A 23,207-nucleotide genomic window follows, 5' to 3' on the forward strand; every position below is an offset into this window, starting at 1 on the left:
AAACAGAATGAATATTTATGTGGCAAGATGTTGTATAAGAATAGTTTACCCAATAATGCAAACGTATTCATTAATTAATTCACCATCATGTCGTTCCAAACCTGTACAACTGTCTTTTGGAGCGCAGAAGGAGGGTTAAGGAGAATGTTCTGGCGACTCTTGTCTGTACACACCGAAAATGAACAGAGACGGATGCTGTTGAGCTCCAACAACTGTCAAAAACAACATACAGTTGTGGTCAGAATTATTGGCACCCCTGGTAAATATGATCAAAGATGGCTGTAAAAAATAATGGTTTATCCTTTTTATCTTTTAATTAAAAAACATAACCTTTCATTGAAGTGAAGGAATTGAAAGTGGGGGGAAATCACATTATGAAATAAATGTTTTTCTCCAAAACACGTTATTGGCACCCCTAGAATTTTTAGACTAAAATATCTCTGAAGTGCATTCCCATTAATATTTAAATTTTTTAGCACACCGGGGTGACTATGAGCATGAGATTGTCTAGCTATGACTTCTTGTTCCACAGGAGTATAAATATGAGGAAACACAAAGGCCAAATTCCCTTAATCCATCAGAATGAGTAAAACCAAAGAATATAGTTCTGATGTGCAGCAAAAGATTGTTGAGCTTCACAAAATAAGTGGCTGTAGTAAAATAGCTTAAGCATAGAAAATCCCCATTTCCACCATCAGGGCAATAATTAAGAAGTTCTAGTCAACTAATGTTACAAACCTGTCTCGAAGAGGACGTGTGTCTATATTGTCCCAATGCATAATAGTGAGGAGAGTTTGATTGGACAAAGACTCTCAAGGATCACAGATGGAGAATCGCAGAGATTAGTTGAGTCTTGAGAAAAAAAATGATCAAACAGCCCCCCTACACCACATGTTGTTTAGGAGGGTTTGAAGAAAAATCCTCCTCGCTCATCCCCAAAAAAACTCCAGCATATTCAGTGTTCAGACACGACTGCAACTTCAAAAGGGACCTGGTTTTATGGTCAGATGAAACAAACAAAAAAAGAGCTTATTGGCAGCTGTAACACCAGATATGTTGTTATGGGAAGAAGGAGGTGGGAACCGGCGAACGTTCAACGCTTTACTATTCAAATAAACACAAAATGAAAGTAAAGAAGACAGCCCCTCACGGACGACTGCCACACACACACATAATAAAACATAACGTAAAAATCCAGGGGCCCGTTTCAGAAAGGAGGTTAAGTGAAAAATCTGAGTATGTTAACGCTGAAATGAGGGAAACTCTGGGTTTTCTGTTTCAGAATGGGAGGTATGTCAAACCTGAGTCAAGCCAGTTTCTGAAAGAGAGCTAACTTAGAGTCAGTTACCAGGGTAACTTACTCTGTGAACCTAACCTGGTAAGGAGCAGGTTTTCTTTGGTAAACCCAGTTTCTTTCGGTCTCCTCCCCCTTTTTTAAAGTCACAGCTGTGTTTAAATAAAGTCAAGTTCGTAGAGCTTTATTCACAGTTCATTCAAATTCTGACTTTAACTGCCTCTGAAATGGGTCAAACAATAGATATAACCTAAGAATTCAAGTAAATATGCTAGAAATCTGCGCTCATTCAAGGATGTGCATTTATTGCATGGATGGAGAAAGAATAGATGCCTGCAGGATTTCATCTGACGATGCGCACAAAAGGTTTTTTTATTTAACACTATAAAGTTAAATAAGCATAGCCTAACTATTACGCACCTTTCGGAGCATCAGTGAGAGCAATGTTGCCACAGAACTCTAGACGTTTAAACGTTTTTAAATCTGAAAACTGCAAAAAGCAACAAAATTGTCAGACATCCATTTAGCGCACGTTCACAGAGGAAAACTACTGAAAACAGCGTTGGTCCTCTCAATATTGGCTGTTTGTTTTACTGACTGAGAAATCGCTTCTAATGATTCAATGAGAGAGCAGTCCAAACTCATTCAAGTGGATTCAGGCCGTTTTGCAAGCGCGTTTGACCCATTTAGAACTCAAAATGTGCGCACTGCACAGTTTAACTTCTTGAACCTAATGCTGTTAAACTGAATATACACTTTTTTTTTATATATCCACATAAACAACAAATTGTTCGTCTCGTCACTATAGCAACAGTAGAGCCCAGTAAATATCACCCCCACCCCACCCGGGCCTCGCACATCACGTTCGCACAGGGCCTCGCACCCCCCTTGCGACGGGCCTGCCAATGGCCACTGTTAAATATACCGCTGGATCTTTAATGTTGTGGGCCTATTTTTTTGCTGGAGGTCCTGGACATCTTGTTCAGACACATGGTATCATGGATTCTAGCAAATACCAACAAATAAAAAATCATCGTCCTCAGCTAGAAATCTTATAATGGGTCGTGGTTGGATCTTCCATCAGGAAAACAATCCAAAACAAACATCAACACAAAAATGTTGTCACTGAACACAAAATTAAGCTTCTGCCATTACCATCCCAGTCCCTGACCTGAACCCTATAGAATGAGTGAGCTGAACTGAAGATAAGAAGCACCAACATGGATCTGGGTGTCTGTGTGGAGGAATGATCTCTGATCTCTTGTCAGGTGTTCTCCAAACTCATCAGGCATTATAGGAGAAGACTCAGAGCTGTAAAAGGAGGTTGCAAAAAGTATTTAATAAAAGGGTGCCAATACTTATGGCAAATGTGTTATGGAGAAAGACAATGTAGATTTATTTTTACAGCCATCTTTGATCATTTTTACAATGGGGGCCAATAATTCTGCCCACAATTGTAAATCAATCTAATATGCTGATATCGTGCTCAAGAAGCATTTCTTATTATTATCAATGTAAAAAAAAAAATTGTGCTGCTTAATATTTTTGCCGAAAACCGTGATACATTTTTTTTCAGGATTCTTTGAGGAATATAACGTTCAGAAGAAAAGCATTTATTTGAAATGGAAATCTTTTCTAACATTAAAAATGTCTTTTGATCAATTTGATGCATCCTTGCTGAACTAAAATAACTAGCTACTATTAATGTAACTATTATTGTATACTATTAATGTATACATCATATTATATTTATATTGTTAATAGTACTAATGATATTAAAAATAAATATTATTGTTAAAATTCTTTAATACTAGCTACACTGAAGATATATAAGGGTGCAATATCTTGTAAATATATAAAATAATAATAATAATATCATATAAAATGTCCTTGCTGTTTAAATTCTAATTTCTTATTTATTTATTTATTTATATATATATATATTTTTTTTTAAATATTACCGACCCAAAAGCTCTGTGTATGATAATGAGAAGTTTGGACATTCACATAAACTTCTTTTGTGTTCCATGGACTGAAATAATTAATACAAGTTTGGAACGACAAGAGAAAGAGTAAATGATGACAGAATATTCATTTTTGAGTGAACTAATCCTATCTCAAAATTTGAGACTTGATGTTCATTTATAGCAATCTATAGATTTGTTGCAGCAACAACAAAAAACTTCCCCCGCATTTATGGCTGCATAAATCTCTCACTTTCTATCCGTTTCTCTGTCTTGTTTTCTAGGCAGACGTTGAGGATGAAACGGCTGGAGTTCAGGCAGTATGTGAAATTCATGCTGTGCTGCGCTATGAATACCACGTTCTGTATTCTTGCAGCTATCAGATCCCCGTCCTCTATTTCAGAGCCTCCGCGTTAGGTACACGACATTCTCTCTCTGCATTTCTATCATTAAACTGCAAAGTCTTGTTTATATGCTGTCTGCTTCCCTTATCAGTGTGTGTATTTCAGAACCCTCTGTGTTCTGCTTTCTCAAAGTCTGGTTTTATGTGCGCTGCAAAAACAGACTCAACATTTACACTGAGACCCCATCTCGTCAGGAGTGTTTTGAGTTTTGAGAATGCAGGCAGAACGTCGACTTATGTTTGTGCTCAACAAAGTTTGACTTTGTGCTGTAAATAAATGAATGGCCACCATGTAAACATTTTTGAAGCTGTTATTGAGCAAGTTCGCAAATATGCACATGCAACCATTTTAAAATGATCGCTTGTACGGACTGTATAAAAACCTTATTCTCATTACAGATGGGAATACCCTCTCTCTTGAGGAGGTGTGGAGCAATGTTCATCCGAACTATAGACAGAGACTACAGCAGGGACCCTGGGACACTCTCACCCAACAGGTAACGTGTGTGACATCATGAGTGTACTGAATTTGTTGTTTGGCAGTTGCTTTCTCTCTCTCTTTCTCTCTGCAGTTAGAATGGCTCTAAAATTCAAGATATCCGGGCAAAAATGCCTCTGTATTTTCTTTGTCGCATATTTAAATCATATGATATACACTCACCTAAAGGATTATTAGGAACACCATACTAATACTGTGTTTGACCCCCTTTCGCCTTCAGAACTGCCTTAATTCTACGTGGCATTGATTCAACAAGGTGCTGAAAGCATTCTTTAGAAATGTTGGCCCATATTGATAGGATGGCATCTTGCAGTTGGTGGAGATTTGTGGGATGCACATCGAGGGCACAAAGCTCCTGTTCCACCACATCCCAAAGATGCTGTATTGGGTTGGGATCTGGTGACTGTGGGGGCCATTTTAGTACAGTGAACTCATTGTCATGTTCAAGAAACCAATTTGAAATGATTCGAGCTTTGTGACATGGTGCATTATCCTGCTGGAAGTAGCCATCAGATGATGGGTACAGGGTGGTCATAAAGGGATGGACATGGTCAGAAACAATGCTCAGGTAGGCCGTGGCATTTAAACGATGCCCAATTGGCACTAAGGGGCCTAAAGTGTGCCAAGAAAACATCCCCCACACCATTACACCACCTGCACAGTGGTAACAAGGCATGATGGATCCATGTTCTCATTCTTTTTTCGGCAAATTCTGACTCTACCATCTGAATGTCTCAACAGAAATCGAGACTCATTAGACCAGGCAACATTTTTCCAGTCTTCAACTGTCCAATTTTGGTGAGCTCGTGCAAATTGTAGCTTCTTTTTCCTATTTGTAGTGGAGATGAGTGGTACCCGGTGGGGTCTTCTGCTGTTGTAGCCCATCCGCCTCAAGGTTGTGCGTGTTGTGGCTTCACAAATGCTTTGCTGCATACCTCGGTTGTAACGAGTGGTTATTTTAGTCAAAGTTGCTCTTCTATCAGCTTGAATCAGTCGGCCCATTCTCCTCTGACCTTTAGCATCAACAAGGCATTTTCGCCCACAGGACTGCCGCATACTGGCTGTTTTTCCTTTTCACACCATTCTTTGTAAACCCTATAAATGGTTGTGCGTGAAAATCCCAGTAACTGAGCAGATTGTGAAATACTCAGACCGGCCCGTCTGGCACCAACAACCATGCCACGCTCAAAATTGCTTAAATCACCATTCTTTCTCATTCTGACATTCAGTTTGGAGTTCAGGAGATTGTCTTGACCAGGACCACACCCCTAAATGCATTGAAGCAATTGCCATGTGATTGGTTGATTAGATAATTGCATTAATGAGAAATTGAACAGGTGTTCCTAATAATCCTTTAGGTGAGTGTAGATAGGCAATATCAAACGTGTAACAAGCGCAATATCACACGAGTGCTGTTTTTGTTTCTGAACAGCACGAGTGCAAACTTGATATTGATTTTATAAAACAGTTCAATAAATAAGAAGTTAATATGTTATTTTACACACAATATTGTCTGTTTTGTTATTGTCTCATTCGATTCTGAATTAATCTGCATTTTGAGCAAATAAATCGGGTGAAGCAATGACAGTTGCTTTCTCATTAAATGGCCCATTCATAAAGAGAGCCACTTACTTAAAGGCACAATATGTACGATTTTTGGATTAAAATATCCAAAAACCACTAGAACATTTTGTTGACTTGTGTACTATTATCCCAAATGTTTCCAAGAATGTTTAAATCCAGAGAAATTAGCAATTTTATCCAGGACACGGACCGTGTATGTGCCGCCTATCAATGACATCATACCCGCATTACCCTCGATTTCCGGGTTTTTATTTTTTTATTTTGTAGAAACCAAAGAAGCTTTAATATGTGTTTTATTAGACAGGTGAGCAACTGTTTGGATACATTCATCGACAGAAAACGAATCATTGTTTTATAGCTCAACACAGTTAAGGCCCTTTCACACCGGACGCGTAACGGAAAAGCAAAGTGGAAAAGCAAATATTTTGTGTGCAGATAGTTCGCTTCAAAACCATTCACATCAGCCATGACACGAATTTGCGACGTTTGAGGCGTTTCAGAGCTCCAACATTGCAAAACAATCGCGGCGACAGCTGAGAAAACATGGACACTTCATCATCCAGTGAAGACGAGCTTTTCATTTTATTTAAAAGACAGAAAAGAAGGTTTTGGGTGCACCCAGTCTTAAAAGAACAGAGAGACTGAAGGGGAGTATGCTAATCTTGTACAGGAGCTAAAACTTCATCATCTGCACTTACTTTCGAATGTCCGTGGGACAATTTGAGGAGCTCCTCCAAAAAACAGTAGCACCGCATCTGACAAGACAAACCACAAACTTCAGGAACCAATCGATCCGGAGCAGCTGTTTCCTATTATGTTTCCGGTTGAGTCACAATGTAAACATTTAAGTGCGTACTGACGGAAACACATTCACTTTCTATAGTAGTGGACACAATTAGGTTTAGGAAAAAAATCAACAAGTTTTAACTCAAAAGGCTAGGCTATGTTATCGTTGTCTGTACTCCACAGGAGCTGTAATCTCGTGTCATCTCGATACTTGGCAAAGGTTGATGTTGATTGAATAGCTAGTGACATCTACTGGACATTTAGTCACCTTTGTTTCCTTATATTGATTGGCTGAAGCCTTTTCTGTCGCTACGAGAGTTAAAATAAATCGACATTGAAGCAGAAAGTTTTTTTCGCCGTAGCACATTCACGTTCGGTGTTGAAGCACTCATTACACAAACAGCCGATCAAAAACTAAAACCATCACGCGAATTATTTGCACGTCAAAATCGCGTCCAGTGTGAAAGGACCTTTAGTCTTTATTGTTTAAATCTCGTTTTCTAGATTTAACGCAAGTACCATGTTTTACCATGCCTATATCGATCTAGCTCACTGCAGTGTGTAGCATTATAAAAACTTTCAACACACTCAAATGTATCTAATATGAAAAAACAACGCTGCGTTACCCCACATAACCATGAGTGAAAGAAGAGGAAGCGGTCATCTGCGGCATAAAAAATGCTCCCCGAAATCTGGGTGTCATCAAGCTATGCCTTTGTTTTGAAAAAGCGACCTCTAGCGGTGAAAAATTACATATTGTGGCTTTAAGGCTAAGGCTATTTACACCAATTCCGCCCACTGATGCCTGGTTGAGCCACACAAGTGTTGCGCACCTTCTTATCAAACCCGCAACAGCAATGATCAACCTCTCCTCCATTTTGCATGGGTACTAATATGGTCGGAACCAAAGTTTACAGGACCGCGTTCTCTGGAATCCTCTCAAGCGGAGGACTTCTACATTGCGATTGGTTACTGCCGAACCGTGTCATAGCTCATTACCATAAAGTTTTGCACGCACAGTTAGGAAGGTCAAACAAATGAGTTTTGGAAAGGGGGTGGACAAAACAGCGTCTCTTCAACATAGCGACAACACGGTCTTTTCTAACGCAGACAGGCCTCGTCCCCTTTTTGCATATTCCGTGGGTGGGGATTATTTAAATTAGTAACATTATGACTTCATAAGATCAAGAAAAAACCCGTTGTAGTCCAAATGAGTCGTCCGTTTTAGTTCTTGGAAAGTGGATTCTGTTAAATAGAATATCTCCTTTTGGAGTGGACTTTTGAGCTTTGTAACCTTGCAGATCTTTTTTATGCCCAAACAGCAACATTACACACTAAAGTTGAAAAAGTGAAAAAGCATAATAGGACCCCTTTAAAGAAGATATTTTGAAGAATGTTAGTAACCAAACTGCTTTGGTCTGTAAATATATCTAAATGGCAATTCAGATGTAGCTTCTGGGGGGAAAAATGGCCCTTGTAGCCTAAAAGTTTATGTGTAATAAATTCCATGTTGAATTAAATAAAAAGCTAATTTTTTAATGTCTATTTGATGCTTTTCTCATGTGACACAATAATAACTTTAAATGAGCTTTTGGGGTAATTTGATGTGTGATTAATTTGCGATTCATTAATCAGCACATGATGTAATTAATTAGATTAAAAAAAATATTTTAAAATAACAAAAAAAAAGTTTCAGTTGCTAATGGAAAAACGTTGTGCATCAACCTACAGTGTAAACGCATCCTACTTTAACTGTGATTGGTCGGTTTACATGACAATCAGATGGCTGTTCCTGTCTTTTTAGGCGGTTCTTGGCCATAATATGCTGCGATATGGATCAAACTGACAGCTGGCGTTCCCTCCTCGTAGATGTCCTGGATCGTATGGAAAAACTGTTGTTTAGTGCTGCTTGCCTTAGGCTGTGAGGGATGCAGATCCATCTCCGGCGTCATTACAGGGAGATGGTGAATGGATGGAGAGAGTGTAAAAATAGATGCAGAAAAAGGCTGATTAGAAGCAGTGGAGGATATTAGAGGAGAGGGACCGCAGTAAAAGCAGAGGGAGAGACTTAGGAAGGGTTGAGGGTCTTGAGGTGCTCGGGTAGATGTAACACTGCCGCATCTGACGCAGGTAAACACGAGTGACTCACATCAAGGCCTTACGAGCAGTGACGCCAATGGACTCTCTCTCTCTTTATCTCTCGCTTTTCTCTCTGCACTGTCTGTTTTTGCCCTCTTATACTGTATCTCTCGTTCTCCTCTTTATCTCCCCGAATTTCTTAAACCCAAATCGCTCTCTTAGCATAACCAATAATGGAGGTGGCAAAGTAGATTAGGACAACGCAGAACACTTCTCTCTTGAGGACCCAAGAAGGCCTCAATAAATAATGGTCAGAGAACAGTGCGAACGTGCCATACTCTAAAAATAATGGTCTTTGGTCATCCATGGAACCTTTTTATTGCACAAATGGTTCTTTAAACTATTCAAATGTTCTTCTCACTAGGGTGCTTTCACACTAGCAGTTTTTGTGCCCGCACGGGTTCGATTGAAGTCAGAGTTCGGTTCGTTTGGATGATATGAACGCTGTCTTCCGAACTTGGGTGCGCACCTGTGAACCGTACCCGAGTCCACTTAGGGTGCTTTCACATCTCTAGTTCGGTTGATTTGGTCCGAACCCAGGGCAAATAATTATACATTGTAGCATTTTTCCGCTTTTTTGGTTCCACACCACACTGATTGCTTTGGTCCGAACCAGTTGAAACGAACCAAAATGCAGTCACATGACAACATCCACATCACTCATTGGCCATGGCGTATTTCTTAAACTGCGCGGGCTGGTTTTGTCCCTGGCCATAATCTATTACATTGTTTGTATACACCACAATATGCAAACAATACATTTCTATAATGAAGTGCAGATGCGGCTTGAAAACAACATTCTAATGCACTGCAAACGGCGAGCGCGCATCGCTCGTCACTTCAAGCGAAGATCGCACTGTTCTTGTGAGTTTTCAAAAGTTGGGACCTAATATGGTCATCAGACCAAATTTCTCCAAGTTTGTCCGCGAGCTACCATGCTAAAGTAGCCTAGAAATCTAGACGCACCCTAGTGGCAGAAAATGTATTTTGCTGCGAGTGTAGTCTAGCAACTCTCGGTAGACCTCAGAGCTGGAAAAACCAAACTCTGGTCAGGCCAATCACATCGTGTATAGAGTCGGTGGGCGGGCTTAACATAATGACTAAGCGGAGTTGCGGAGGTTCTGCGTGCTACAGGTAAACAAAGAAGCTGACGATCAGCATCTTTCAAATCGGTTTTGGCCGCTACTCTAAAAGACTTGGAGTTAAGCTTTTCTTTGAGGAAAGAACAAAGAACGGCACTGAAGTCATTCGTAAGAAAGGAAGATGTATTCTTTGTAGTTTGTATGCTGCCTTCACGTGCTATCGGAAATGTTATAATTCCGACTTTGAAGTTCTGATTACGAGCTCATTGCATTCAAGTTTCAAAATGTCAGGGCGTTCATGTGCAATTTTTACCTAGGAAACTCGTATTTACGATAATTCCGAGAGCACGTGAAGACAGCATTAATCTATCAACTGCCCGAGTGCGATTGCTGCTTTCACACCTGGCCAAACGAACCGCACCAAAGGGGAAAATGAACTCTAGTACGATTCAACCGAACTAAATGGGCCAAGTGTGAAAGCACCCGTGGTGTGGGGTACGGTTCATGTGAACTCCGGTACAGTTCACTGCATTTGAGGTACATTCGAGGCAGATAGACGCAAGTGCCATTACGTACTGAAGCTTTGGAAACAAAACCAATGATTCAAAAACAAAAATATAAAAGAGAGGTGAGCAACGCTATGCATTTTGCTGCCTTTACACTTGCTGACGTCAATAAGCTATTGAGTAAACAACTGCTGCTTTGACACAAACGCACCACGGTTTGGACCCAAATAATATAATATGAACACAGTCCAGCGGGGCAGGGGGAGGCGGGATTCGGTCCAGGCAATCGAACCAAGTGTGAAGGCACCGTAAGAAAAAAAAATATTTAAAAAACTGTTTACTAAGGGTATGTTCACACTTGTCATGTTTGGTTCGATTAAAGCGAACCCTGGTGCGATTGCTCTGTTAGTGCGGTTCATTTCAATAAGTGTGAACGCTATCATCTGAACCCTGGTGCTCACCAAACAAGTGGACGAGACCGCTGAAAAGATGCTTCCAAACGAATTCTGGTGTGGTTCGACTGAAATATGAACCTAACACGGACCAAAGACATGTAAAAGAACCAAAAACGGGTGTCACAAGAAGCGACCCTAAAAACAAAATTCTCAAGCACACCTGTTTTTTCTCGTCATAGTCATTATGTTGCCCATTTCAATTCTGTACAGGCTCCAGAACCGCATCTCCTTGCAGCAGATCTTCGTTTGTGTGTGTGACGGAGGGATTCCTGCTGCTGTTTTGACATTTTATAAGCTCTTCACAAGTAGCTTGTCAAAATACCATCATATGTAGGCTACACACATACAACGAGTGCATTTAGCCCAGGACACAGCATTGTTTTGGATGTTTGGTAAGTTCCGTCTTGAAATATACATCATAAAAGCCGACCAATCAGGTTGTAAACATATCCCTATGCCTTTAGGTTGGTGTTAAAATGCCAATGTGAATGCCAAGCAGACCAGGACTAAATGTTGTTTTTTCTGAGGGGGGACCCGGATTTACAGATTTGTAGATTAACCAAGCAAACTAAATTACAAGTGTGAACACACCCTAAAAAGTTCTTTGGAGAACCAAAATGATTGTCTTTTATTAGTGTCTATGGTTCCATGAAGAACCTTGAACACGCATGGAACCTTTCAATAGGATAACTGGTTCTTTACAGCGGAGAAAGGTTCTTTCGATTATTAAATGTTTTTCACACTAAGAAAGAACAAGCAAAAAAACAGATGTGATGCCCACACACTGATTAAACTGCTCGAATTTATTGCATTGCATTGTTTCGACCGATAGGTCTTTGTCAGGCACCAACTAATCACCAACTTAAGAACTAATCACTAAAAGGTCCTTTGGAGAACCAAATTATTATGTTTTATTAGCATCTATGGTTCAATGAAGAACCTTTAACGCACATGAAATCTTTCAATTGTACAAAAGCTTCATTACATACAGGGGTGAAAAGGTCCTTTAGATTATTAAAATGTTCTTCACACTAAGGGAAAAATGTCCTCGACTCCCTCTTTTTTATTTGTTTACATGTCTTTGGTCCGTGTTGCGTTCATATATCATTCGAACTGCACCAGAGTTCATTTGGAAGCGGGCTGAGACCCATCTTTTCAGCGGCCTCGGCCCGCTTGTTTGGTGCGCACCAGGCTTCAAATGAACCGCACTAAGGGTGCTTTCACACTAGCAGTTTTGGTGCGCACCCGGGTTCAATTGACGTCAGAGTTCGGTTCGTTTGGATGATGTGAACGCTGTCTTCCGAACTCGGGTGTGCACCTGCGAACCATACCCGAGTCCACTTAAAAAGGGTGGTCTGGGGTTCGGTTCATGTGAACTCCGGTACGGTTCTCTGCTGATGTGAACGCAATCGTACTAAATCGCGGAAGTGAACCATTATTAATGACGTATGATTTGATCAAAATGTGTGTTTGTGTGTGTTTCACTCATTTTCCTGCCGAGCGTGGCTGACGTACTGCAAGCAGAGAGCTGTAGATCTCATTTCTGCTCGTCTTCAGCGTTCTTTAGAGCATTTGCCATACATTTGCGGCAGATAGACGCACGTGCCATTACGTACTGAAGCTTTGGAAACAAAACCAATGATTCAAAGTAGGGATCGACCGATATGGATTTTTTTTTTGGTGCCGATACCGATTTTCTTTCATCAGCCTTAACCGATGACCGATACGGGCTGCCGATATTTGGAGCCGATACTGCTTTTGCTGCCTCAATTTATGTACTAAAGACGTCGTTACAAAGTCCATCTCACTACAGTGGTTCTAAAATAACTATGAATCGGTGACAATAGTTTTTGTGCGCAAAAAAACCCTAAATAACGACTTACATAGTGATGACGATTTCAAAACACGGCATCATGAAGCTTCGAAGCGTTATGAATCAATGAGCCGAATGATGATTCGGATTGCGTGTCAAACCGCTGAAATTTGGCGATTCAAACCGCTGAATCGACTCGCTGATTCATAACGGTTCGAAGCTTCATGAGGCCGTGTTTTGAAATTGTCATCACAATGTAAGTCGTTATTTAGGGTTTTTTTGCGCACAAAAACTATTGTCGCCGATTCATAGTTATTTTAGAACCACTGTAGTGAGATGGACTTTGTAATGTGTCTTTAGTACCTTTTAAGGGTCTTGAGAGTGAACCGTGCCATTGTGTCAATGGAGGCCTTTCAGAGCCATCAGATTTCAACTAAAATATCTTAATTTCTGTTCCGAAGATGAACGGAGGTCTGACGGGTGTCGAACGACATGAGGGTAAGTAATTAATGACAGAATTTTCATTTTTGGGTGAACTAACCCTTTAATTTTAAAACGATTTACAACCTAGTAATTTAATGGTTATAGGTGCACTTAACTTAATCTCTTGTTGAGCAACACCAGCGATAATTCAGGAAAAAATCTCCCAATGCTCCACGTGAAACTTCAGTCTTCAGTCAGTTTTTCGGCGCGTCTTGAGTGTTCACACCATAGACTGTAAAAAAATATGGACGACGCGACTCCATTGACTTCCGCTGACCAAAGTTGAAGCTTTCATAGGCCCGCTCACGGCGCTGACATCTTGGGACCGAGTCTGCGCAGTAGCGATCTCGGGACCGGAGTTGCGCAGTAGAGAACAGGAAGTAGAGGCGCGATTATCAAAAGCCCGCCCACACTCTCACAGATGCAGAATAATTAATTATGTTGGTGTGAAATAAACAGTTATGGAAGTGTAGAAATGAAAGCTAAAGCTCCAATCTCCTCACAAAAATCCAGAAAAAAGTCCGTTAGTGCCTCAGTGACAACTTCACTCAGAGAAGCCGTCAATCTCAGCTGTCAATCATGACGTCACACCCCCGTTTTTATAGCATCAAATAACTCACTAAAACTAAACTTATTTAAAAAACGAACACTTGAAATGAAATTATTGTAATAAAAACTGCCTAAAATGACAGAAACCATCTTTAGGAAACAATTATTTGAAGTGTAATTAAATAGTTTAGTGTGTCTCGCGCCCATTGAAATACATGGAGAGGCGGGGTTTAGGAGCTATACTGGGACCGGCCACCGGGGGGCGATCGAGGCGCGAAAGCTTCAATTTCTGACTGGAGCACTACAGGCTTGGTTCACACCCAAGCGATTTTCACTGGCGCTGCGCCGAGTGAACGTGCACATTCAGTCGATGCGCTCCCGGTACACAAGATGGTGCTGCGGCACTTTAAGCCTCTGACACTCGCTTGTCACACAGAAGGAGAAGAGAGACAGTATTTACGTGCTTGCCAAAACCATAGACATATTATGTATATGGACAAAACCATTCACACACTTTTAGCTAACTGGCAAGCAGCATTAGCAGTTCATCTTCTTCTTTGTCTACTTACTACTTCTTCGTCGTATCAATGTGTGCTCGGCAAGACCGTTTTGTGCTCGAGCGCCACCAAGTCGTGTTTTACTGTCACTTCAGCAGCTCCAGGCACGTGAACAAAAGCGCCGATCTCATTGGTCGGACAGTTTTTTACGCGCCGCGTCAAAATAAAAAAACGAACCCGAGGCGTTTTTTTAAAAATGACGCTTTTACGCCTGGCATTTTGCGCGTCGGTGTGAACACTCACATTGGCGCCCATTGTTTAGTCCCGAGGCGTTAAACGTCGGCGATAAACGCGTGCGAAAATCGTCCCGGTGTGAACAGGCCTTTACACTTGCTGACGTTACTAAGCAACGGGGTAAACAGCTGCTGCTTTGATGACGCAAACGCACCCCGGTTTAGACCCAAATAATATAATATGAACACAGTCCAGCGGGGGCAGGGGCAATCGAACCAAGTGTGAAAGCACCCTAAACACCAGGGTTCGTTTTAATCAAACCAAACATGCCATATGTGAACGCACCCTTAGAATTAGAATGTGATCTGTATGCGTGTATGTATTTTACAGAAGTCTATTTCAACAGAACAAGACACTGAAGTGCAGTGTTTAGTCTCCACATTCAGAACAGTTTGTTGTGCATAGTGATTTGTTCTGTTCTCCCTTGAGACCTGTAGATGAAGTCGTGATAATTGACTGACCGAGCTGGAATTGTGCCGCAGTATAGGAACACGATGGCATTGCTATTCACAAATAACCTGAAAAAGTCCAACTCTATCCCGCTGATGCAAACAGTGCGGTGTCGTCGAGGGAATTTGAAGAGTCAGCATGTCTTCGGTGCTTGAACGGTAACAGAGCAATGGATCCAGACAGTTGATGTAGTGAATTTTAATGCAGATGGTGACAGTGCACTGAGGTTGTTTTTATTTGTTGAGTAGAGGAGAGTTTTTGATGTTTTGGATGACTGGATTAAACGGGTGCTTACTGACACAAAAGTTTCTGTCCTAAATGGCACCCTCTGACTCTGCAGTTGTCTTCAAAGTGCACACTTACACCTTTTCCACCAAAAATTAGTGTTCTGGTTCTGGAGTTGCTGGTCAAATGGTAGATCTACAAAAACATTTATCAGACTGGCTTGTGTTAAAATTGCCACTTGGTTCTCAAGTCAATGCAATTGAATATGTCACTTGGATGTTAAAATATCTCCAAAACTGCAGCTCTTGTGGGGTGTTCCCGGTCTGCAGTGGTCAGTATTTATCAAAAGTGTTCCAAGGAAGGAACAGTGGTGAACCGGCGACAAGGTCAGGGGCGGCCAAGGCTCATTAATGCACGTGGTGGGCGAAGGCTGGTCCGGGTGGTCCAATCAAACAGACAAGCTACTGTAGCTCAAATTTCTCAAGAAGTTAATGCTGGTTCTGATAGAAAGGTGTCAGAATACACAGTGCATCGAAGTTTGTTGCAGGAAGGGTTCAGGAATGGTTTGAGGAGCACAACAACGAGTTTGAGGTGTTGACTTGGCCTCCAAATTCCCCAGATCTCAATCCAGTCGAGCATCTGTAGGATGTGCTGAACAAACAAGTCCGATCCATAGACCGTAAAAAAATATGGGCGACGCGACTTCATTGACTTCCACTGACCATAGTTAAAGCTTTCGTAGGCCCGCTCACGGCGCTGACATCTTGGGACCGAGTCTGTGCAGTAGCGATCTCGGGACTGGAGTTGCGCAGTAGAGAACAGGAAGTAGAGGCGCGATTATCAAGAGCCCGCCCACACTCTCACAGATGCAGAACAATTCATTATGTTGGTGTGAAATAAACAGTTATAGAAATGTAGAAATTAAAGCTAAAGCTCCAATCTCCTCCCAAAAATCCAGAAAAAAGTCTGACGTCATGACGTCACACCCCGTCACATCATGACGTCACACCCCCCGTTTTTATAGCATCAAATAACTCACCAAAACTAAACTTATTTAAAAAACGAACACTTGAAATGAAATCATCGTAATAAAAACTGCCTAAAATGACAGAAACCATATTTAGGAAAGAATTATTTGAAGTGTAATTGAATTGTTTAGTGTGTCTCGCGTCCATTAAAATACATGGAGAGGCGGGGTTTAGGAGCTATACTGGGACCAGCCACCGGGGGGGTGACCGAGGCGCGGAAGCTTCAGTTTCTGACAGGAGCGCTGCAGGCTTGGTCCGATCCATGTAGGCCCCGCCTCGCAACTTACAGGACTTAAAGGATCTGCTGCTAACATCTTGGTGCCAGATACCACAGCACACCTTCAGGGGTCTAGTGGAGTCCATGCCTCTGACCTGTCGAGTTTTGTCAGCAAAAGGGGGACCAACATAATCATATGGTCATATGTCATATGTTCATATGTTATGCCTGATCGATGTATATAATTTAAATGAATGTAAAATGAAAATAATTTAAAGTATAGCAATATATATTTAAAATATTTAAATAATATATAAATTATTTATATTACAACCAACTTTAAAAATAATAATAAGTATCAATTGTAATATTACAATGAATAATTATTATTTTTAATTATTGATTCCAATTATACTAAAATTATTAATTAATATTAATTGAAAAGAAAATAGGGTGTTTTGTGAGCAGTTTTTTAAACAACAAATGACAATTTATATTTGTGGATTTATATTTAATTCTACATTATTGTTTTTTTCTTTATGAATATTCTGTTTCAGATTACATCAGGTTATGGAAGTCAAATAGATTGTGAAAGCTGTTTCTTGTTGAATCAACAGAAGTTTTATATTGTATGTTCAGCTCACATTTCAGATTGTTCCTCTGCCTTTGCTCCAAACCTCTTCCTAAGTATGACTTCTTCCAATGCTCCATAAGAAGCTGTCCGTGATGGTGTGCTATTATGGGATGGGACATTCCTCCATCTCTGCTGTGCATGAGTGCCCTCCAGTGTGCGAGACTCACTCGAGAGCGGCTCAGCAGGGTGCCAATGAAGACCATGTGTTGCACGGCAGATTTGCTTAAGTCTGCCTCGTAATTTTCTTTTTAATTTATCCAAAGCTTTGAGCGTAATTGAATTTGGGTAATGAAAAGTATCGTGTGACTAGTTAACATTGAGTTAAGATGGAAAAACACATGTTGCGGCGCTGGTTTAATGTCTGTATTGCAGCGTGTGACAGTGAGAACCTGTCCCTAATAAAAAATGAGGTCAGAATAGATGTTAACAAAGAGCTTGAACGATGTGTGTGTGTGTGTGTGTGTGTGCAGGAACATCCTTTACTGGGCCAACCGTTTTTCATGCTTCATCCATGTCGCACTGAGGAGTTTATGAAACCTGCTCTGGATTTGGCACAAGCTGAAAACAAGTGAGTTTCTCTCTACTGCTGCTTTAGTAGTCATGCATTCTGTGAAATGAATATTCTGGGTTAACATTTACATTTATCACACATGCCACTTCCACTACTGGATGAGAAGTTCCAAAGCCACTTACATAGCATTTTAGATGCACATTCCTTGGGAATCAAACCTATGACTTTAGTGTTGCTAGCTCTACTGTTTGTGCTATGAAATTATGTCGACTAGCTTGTTGTTGGATACCATGGAAAATATTTTTCGGCTTCTCCAGTGGATTCCTAGTAGGCAGTCAAACAGCGTAACGAATAAATGTTTAAAATATAAAATAATTATGCATAAGCTTTGAAAAATGTAACGTTTGACTTAAACATTACTTATGTTAGCATGAAACTATGATGAAATCGCTTACTAAAATGTTCAGTCTTTAGGTTCAAATCTGCATAAATATAGTGGGTAGGACATGACTTAACTATCCATAAAGCATTGTAGCATTAATTTAGGAAAAATTCCAATAATATATAAATTACTTGCATTATATGAAATATATAAAATTTGAATTATATTACATTTTTATAAAGTGCATAATAGTTAATGTAATATTCTTTTTTTTAAATAATAATTTTAAATTAATTAAATGTATTATAAACTAATTTGAGGGGCTGTTTGTGAACACTCTTTTAAACCAATATACAAATACAATATTTTTTCATTGCATATCATGTAGGGCTGTGCGATATTGAAGAAAAATGCGATATGCAATACCTTGTTAAATAATGCGATATGCGATACGATATTGCTTTAAGTGTGTAAAATCTATTTTAAAAAGTATTTAAAAACTGAGAATTATACCGTTTGTGTTTCACATTCTTTCTGGGAAAAGAAAGCATCGCTACAACTTCTGAGAGCAGTGTTTTAGCAAAAAATATGCCAATATTTAAATACCAAAAACTCTTTGCTTGACTTGGTAACAGTTTTATCAACCTAAAACTTAACATCAAGAACATCCTGAACTAGGGGTGGACGATTATTTTTATTTTTATTTATCTTTTGTTGTTAAAAATAAGAAGTAAAAACAGTAATCTTCACATGAATTAAATATACACTGATACATAATAAAGCTACAAAGGTTATTCAGCCAAGAGTACTGAGTGATTTTCTCTTGTTCTTGTGTTGTTTGACAGACAGCGGCAGGTTTACTGTATTAGCAGGCTGTCACTTTAAAACCTAATGCACGGATCCTATTGACACGCATTCGGTTTCTTTCCCCAACTGATATCGTTCACTTAAAGCATAACCGACTGTGTTTACATGAATACTCATCAAGACAGCCATTTTGACATAACTGTGTGTGTATTTGACAGTTTGAGTGTGAAACAAGACACGAAACCGAACTGAAGGGATCACACGCTTTCAGAGCTTTTCACGCTTGTGTGCACGTTTCGGTGCACGTTCCAGACAGCAAGTTGTTTTTGGCAAGTTATTTGCGTTTAATAACTCTTTTTAACGTCAAGCAAGTCACATAAGTAACAGTCGTGTGCCCAGTCTATTCTCTGCTATATGCGTCGATCTAAAACGTACACTTTTCACAATGTTGAAGTAGCCTATTAAAATCATTCAGATATTGCGTGCCGGTGCGAAATGTAAATTTGCGATATTTCGATATATTGTGCTACCCTAATATCATGTAAGCCTCAGGAAACCGAGTGTATATCCATCAGTTGTATCCACCAAGCAAAGTCCACAAAAAAGATGATTCGATTTTTTTACAGCTCAAATTTACATTAACTATAATTTATGTGCATGCTTTAATAAAAAATGCAAGATTTGCATTCCTGCATTTAAACCCTCCAGAATACTTACCCCATCTTTTTTAAATGAGGGAAAAATCAACATTATTTTCTGTGGTAATGAAGGGCATGGTTTCAATACCAATTTTATTTGATCTGGAAATGTTCCTTTTAACATTTTAAAACGGCGTTATATCCTCTGATAGTTTTATATCTGTCTTGTTTAGCCCTAAATGTTCATTATCAGATCTGGCATATCCATCGATTTAGCTAGAGAGATATGATTAGATATAAAACAAATTCAAATTGACGCACTCCAGTGTGATTATCTCATCTGTTCTCAGGAGGGTGAACTATATCGTGACCTGGCTCAGTGTTGTGGGCCCCGTCGTCGGACTGGACGTCCCATTGAGCTACTGCACCGAGGTGTCCGCTCCAGACTGAAGCTCCATTGGTAGCGACCTGCTCTGATCTTCCTGTCCGTCTGACTCCACTCACCCAGGCGATGTGAAGAGGACACCTGTGACCCTGCTGAGGGTTTCAAAGGGGCCGAAGACGGTTCAAGAGTCTTGTTATTAATGCTTAAACATTCAAGACACCAAGTCTTTAAGAGCATTGTGGAGCTAGCTTGTGAACTTAAAGGGTTAGTTCAGCCAAAAATGAAAATTCTGTCATTAGTTACTCACCCTCATGTCGTTCCAAACGGGTGAGACCTTCGTTCGTCTTGGGAACACAAATTTAAGATATTTTTGATGAAATCTGAGAGTTTTCTGACCCCTCAATAGTCATTTTATGAAGCGACAAGAGTACTTTTTGTGTGCAAAGACAAACAAAAATAAATGTATTCAACAATTTCTTCTCTAAACTCAGGGAAATCGTTATTTTTGTTTGTTTTTTGCGCACAAAAAGTATCCCATCACTTCATAAAATTAAGGTTGAACTGCTGTAGCCACATGGACTATTTTAACAATGTCTTTACTTCCTTTCTGGGCCTTGAACGTTGCAATGATGTTGCTGCCTATGGAGGGGCCAGAAAGCTCTCGGATCAAAAATATCTTCATTTGTGTTTCCAAGATGAACGAAGGTCTTACGGGTTTGGAACGACATGATGGAGAGTAATTAATGTCCACATTTTTGGGTGAACTAACCCTTTAATGTATTAATAAGTTGAAATGAATTATTCATGCGCTACGATTAAAAATCTTTGAGCTCAGGAAGATTTTTCAAAGAAAGTAAAACATTCATTAAGTATGCATTAAATTGTTCAAAAGTGACAGTAAATAATGTTACAAAAGATTTGTATTTCAAATAAATGCTGTTCTTTTGAACTTTACTGTTCATCAAATAATAATAATAAATGTATATTATGGTTTTTAAAGAAATATCAGAATGATTTCTGAAGGATCATGTGACATTGAAGACATATTCATTTATATATATTCGATATATATTCAAACAGAAAGCAGTTTATTTAAATTTTAGTCATATTTCACAAAATTGTTGTTTTACTGTATTTTGGATAAAATACATGCAGCCTAAGAGACTTTTCTCAAAATCTTACTGAATAGAAGTGTATACAAAACTGTAATTCTTGTTTTTGTTGTTTTTATTACCAACCATAAAATGTCCATATTATATGACCTATATCACTGAAATGCTCTGAGAGCGACCAGTTAGCTTTTCCATTTATCCTAATTGCAGTTGCTCAGATGATCTGCATTCTGCAGTCTTTTACAGAACCTGTAAATACCAGGATTTGTTCAGGATATGTATGTGACAATATCATCATAATTAAAAGGCAAACCATATTTCCCTCTGCTGCCATTTCTTTTTGCATTCCTAACAATCGCGTGTACAAGTAGCTTGTGCTTGCAGATGGAGGATTGCTATTCAAGCATGTCTGCGAGTCTTTGTCTCCAGCTGCGTAGGTGTGTGTGTGAGACTCAATATTTTCCCTCACTGGTCGGGTATTGTGAAGAAGGCTGCTACATTTAGCCAATTTTTGACATTTCTGAGGCCTGAAATTAGAATACAACATTATTCGTATAACCTTGCACCTTTGTAAGCAAAGTAAATAGCCTATTTTTTGTTGTGTCTCCCTGCAGTCTGACATTTCTCTTCATTGCTCATCCACGCAGCGTGCCGTGCCAGGACCCTGTTTAAAAGTTGAATGGAATCGAATCCCTCTGAAATCCTGACTGTCTGATGTGAAGTCTGAAACGGAGGAGCTGAGTTTAGAGTCCAGAGTTTGAGAGAAGACGGTGAAAGTCCTCAGTCAGCATGTCTAAATGGGGCGCGTGTCTCTCAGGGGACTATATCAGTGTTGGTAAGGAGGTCAGCCTCCTACCCGGAGCATCTCGCTCTAATGGACGGACAGGAATGATGGAGAGGGGAGAGAGAGAGCGAAACACATAGAAGGATCACAGTAGGGAAATGTTACCTGCTTCATAAACGGCCATTTTAAAGGTTTAGGTCACCCCAAAATGAAAATCAATGACTGTCAAGCTCCGATACAGTGTACAAATCTTTTCCAATGAGCATATTTTAAATTGGCACGACACATTTAGTTACAAGATGCAAGAACCAATGGGTTTTCATTTATGCTTGAAATGTGTCTGGATATTCCTCACACAAAGCTATCATTATGATTATGGACCGTCTGCTTTTATCCCAGTTAACAAATATGTTCTATAAACGTTACGAAAATATTATTTTGAATGTTTTCGTAAAAACATTTTTTGTAATGCGAACGTTGGAGAAAACATTAAAGGAACATACACCGATCAGGCATAATATTATGACCACCTTCCGAATATTGTGTTGGTCCCCCTTTTGCTGCAAAAACCTGACCCGTCGAGGCATGGACTCCACTAGACCCCTGAAGGTGTGCTGTGGTATCTGGCACCAAGATGTTAGCAGCAGATCGTTTAAGTACTGTAAGTTGTGAGATGGATCGGACTTGTTTGTTCGGCACATCCCACAGATGCTCGATTTGACTAATCTATGCAGCCCCAAAACTGTGATGCACCCTTTCTATCAGAACCAGCATTAACTTCTTGAGCAATTTGAGCTACAGTAGCTCGTCTGTTTAATTGGACCACACAAGCCAGCCTTCGCTCCCCACGTGTATCAATGAGCCTTGGTTGCCTATGACCCTGTCGCCGGTTCACCACTGTTCCTTCCTTGGAACACTTTTGATAGATACTGACCACTGCAGACCGGGAACACCCCACAAGAGCTGCAGTTTTGGAGATGCTCTGACCCAGTCGTCTAGCCGTCACAATTTGGCCCTTGTCAAACTCGCTCAAATCCTTACACTTGCCCATTTGTCCTGCTTTTATCACATCAACTTTGAGGACTTTTTTGACACTTGCTACCTAATATATCCCAGACAATCAGTGTTATTCACTTCACCTGTCAGTGGTCATAATGTTATGCCTGACCGGTGTATATTCTCTGAAAGTTCTGAAACAATAAGTTGTAACATTTAAAAGAAAGTTTCAGAAAAATAAAGCTTTTGTGATGACATTTTGAGAACATTAAAGACCAGACAGCGTTGAACAAAGATTCTGTTATGAACTTTGAGAGAACCTTGCCACAACGTCAGCCAAAGTTATGGTGCTTTTTGTCCCTCTTGTGCAAAAACAAAACAAAACAAAACAAAAAAACAGGTAAAATCCTGTGAACCTTTAAAACATCTCCTTTATAGCATTCCTTTCAAGAAAGAAAAGAGTTTGGAATGACACAAGGGTGATTTAAACAATAACATCTAATTGATTTAATGGACTAGTTCACAAAAAAGTGAACATATTGTCATACTCCTGTTATTTTAAAATAACAGGATAACATATAACATATATTATTCAATTAGATATCAAATGTCATTTATGTTTGCATTCAATTCCAGACATTTCGTAGCTCAACATTTTCATTGTATGGAAAAGAACCGCTTAGACATAAA

General features: G+C 39.8%; 1 protein-coding gene across 2 annotated transcripts in view; it reads left to right on the forward strand.

Annotated features, from left to right (window-relative positions):
* Nucleotides 1-22,886, forward strand: part of atg10 (ATG10 autophagy related 10 homolog) — a 40,412-nt gene extending 17,526 nt beyond the window's left edge. The window contains exons 4-7 of one of the 2 annotated variants that reach the window (XM_079804915.1): nucleotides 3,543-3,675; nucleotides 4,061-4,158; nucleotides 17,373-17,470; nucleotides 19,591-22,886. In XM_079804915.1, the coding sequence (XP_079661041.1) occupies nucleotides 3,543-3,675; nucleotides 4,061-4,158; nucleotides 17,373-17,470; nucleotides 19,591-19,690 (429 nt within the window). In that variant the 3' untranslated portion in view covers nucleotides 19,691-22,886. The remainder of the gene's footprint in view (nucleotides 1-3,542; nucleotides 3,676-4,060; nucleotides 4,159-17,372; nucleotides 17,471-19,590) is intronic. The other variant, XM_079804914.1, reaches the window with a different exon arrangement.
* The last annotated feature ends 321 nt before the right edge of the window (nucleotides 22,887-23,207 follow it).

This window comes from Gobio gobio (assembly GCF_949357685.1).
Source record: "Gobio gobio genome assembly, chromosome: 22".
Lineage (NCBI taxonomy): Eukaryota > Metazoa > Chordata > Actinopteri > Cypriniformes > Gobionidae > Gobio > Gobio gobio.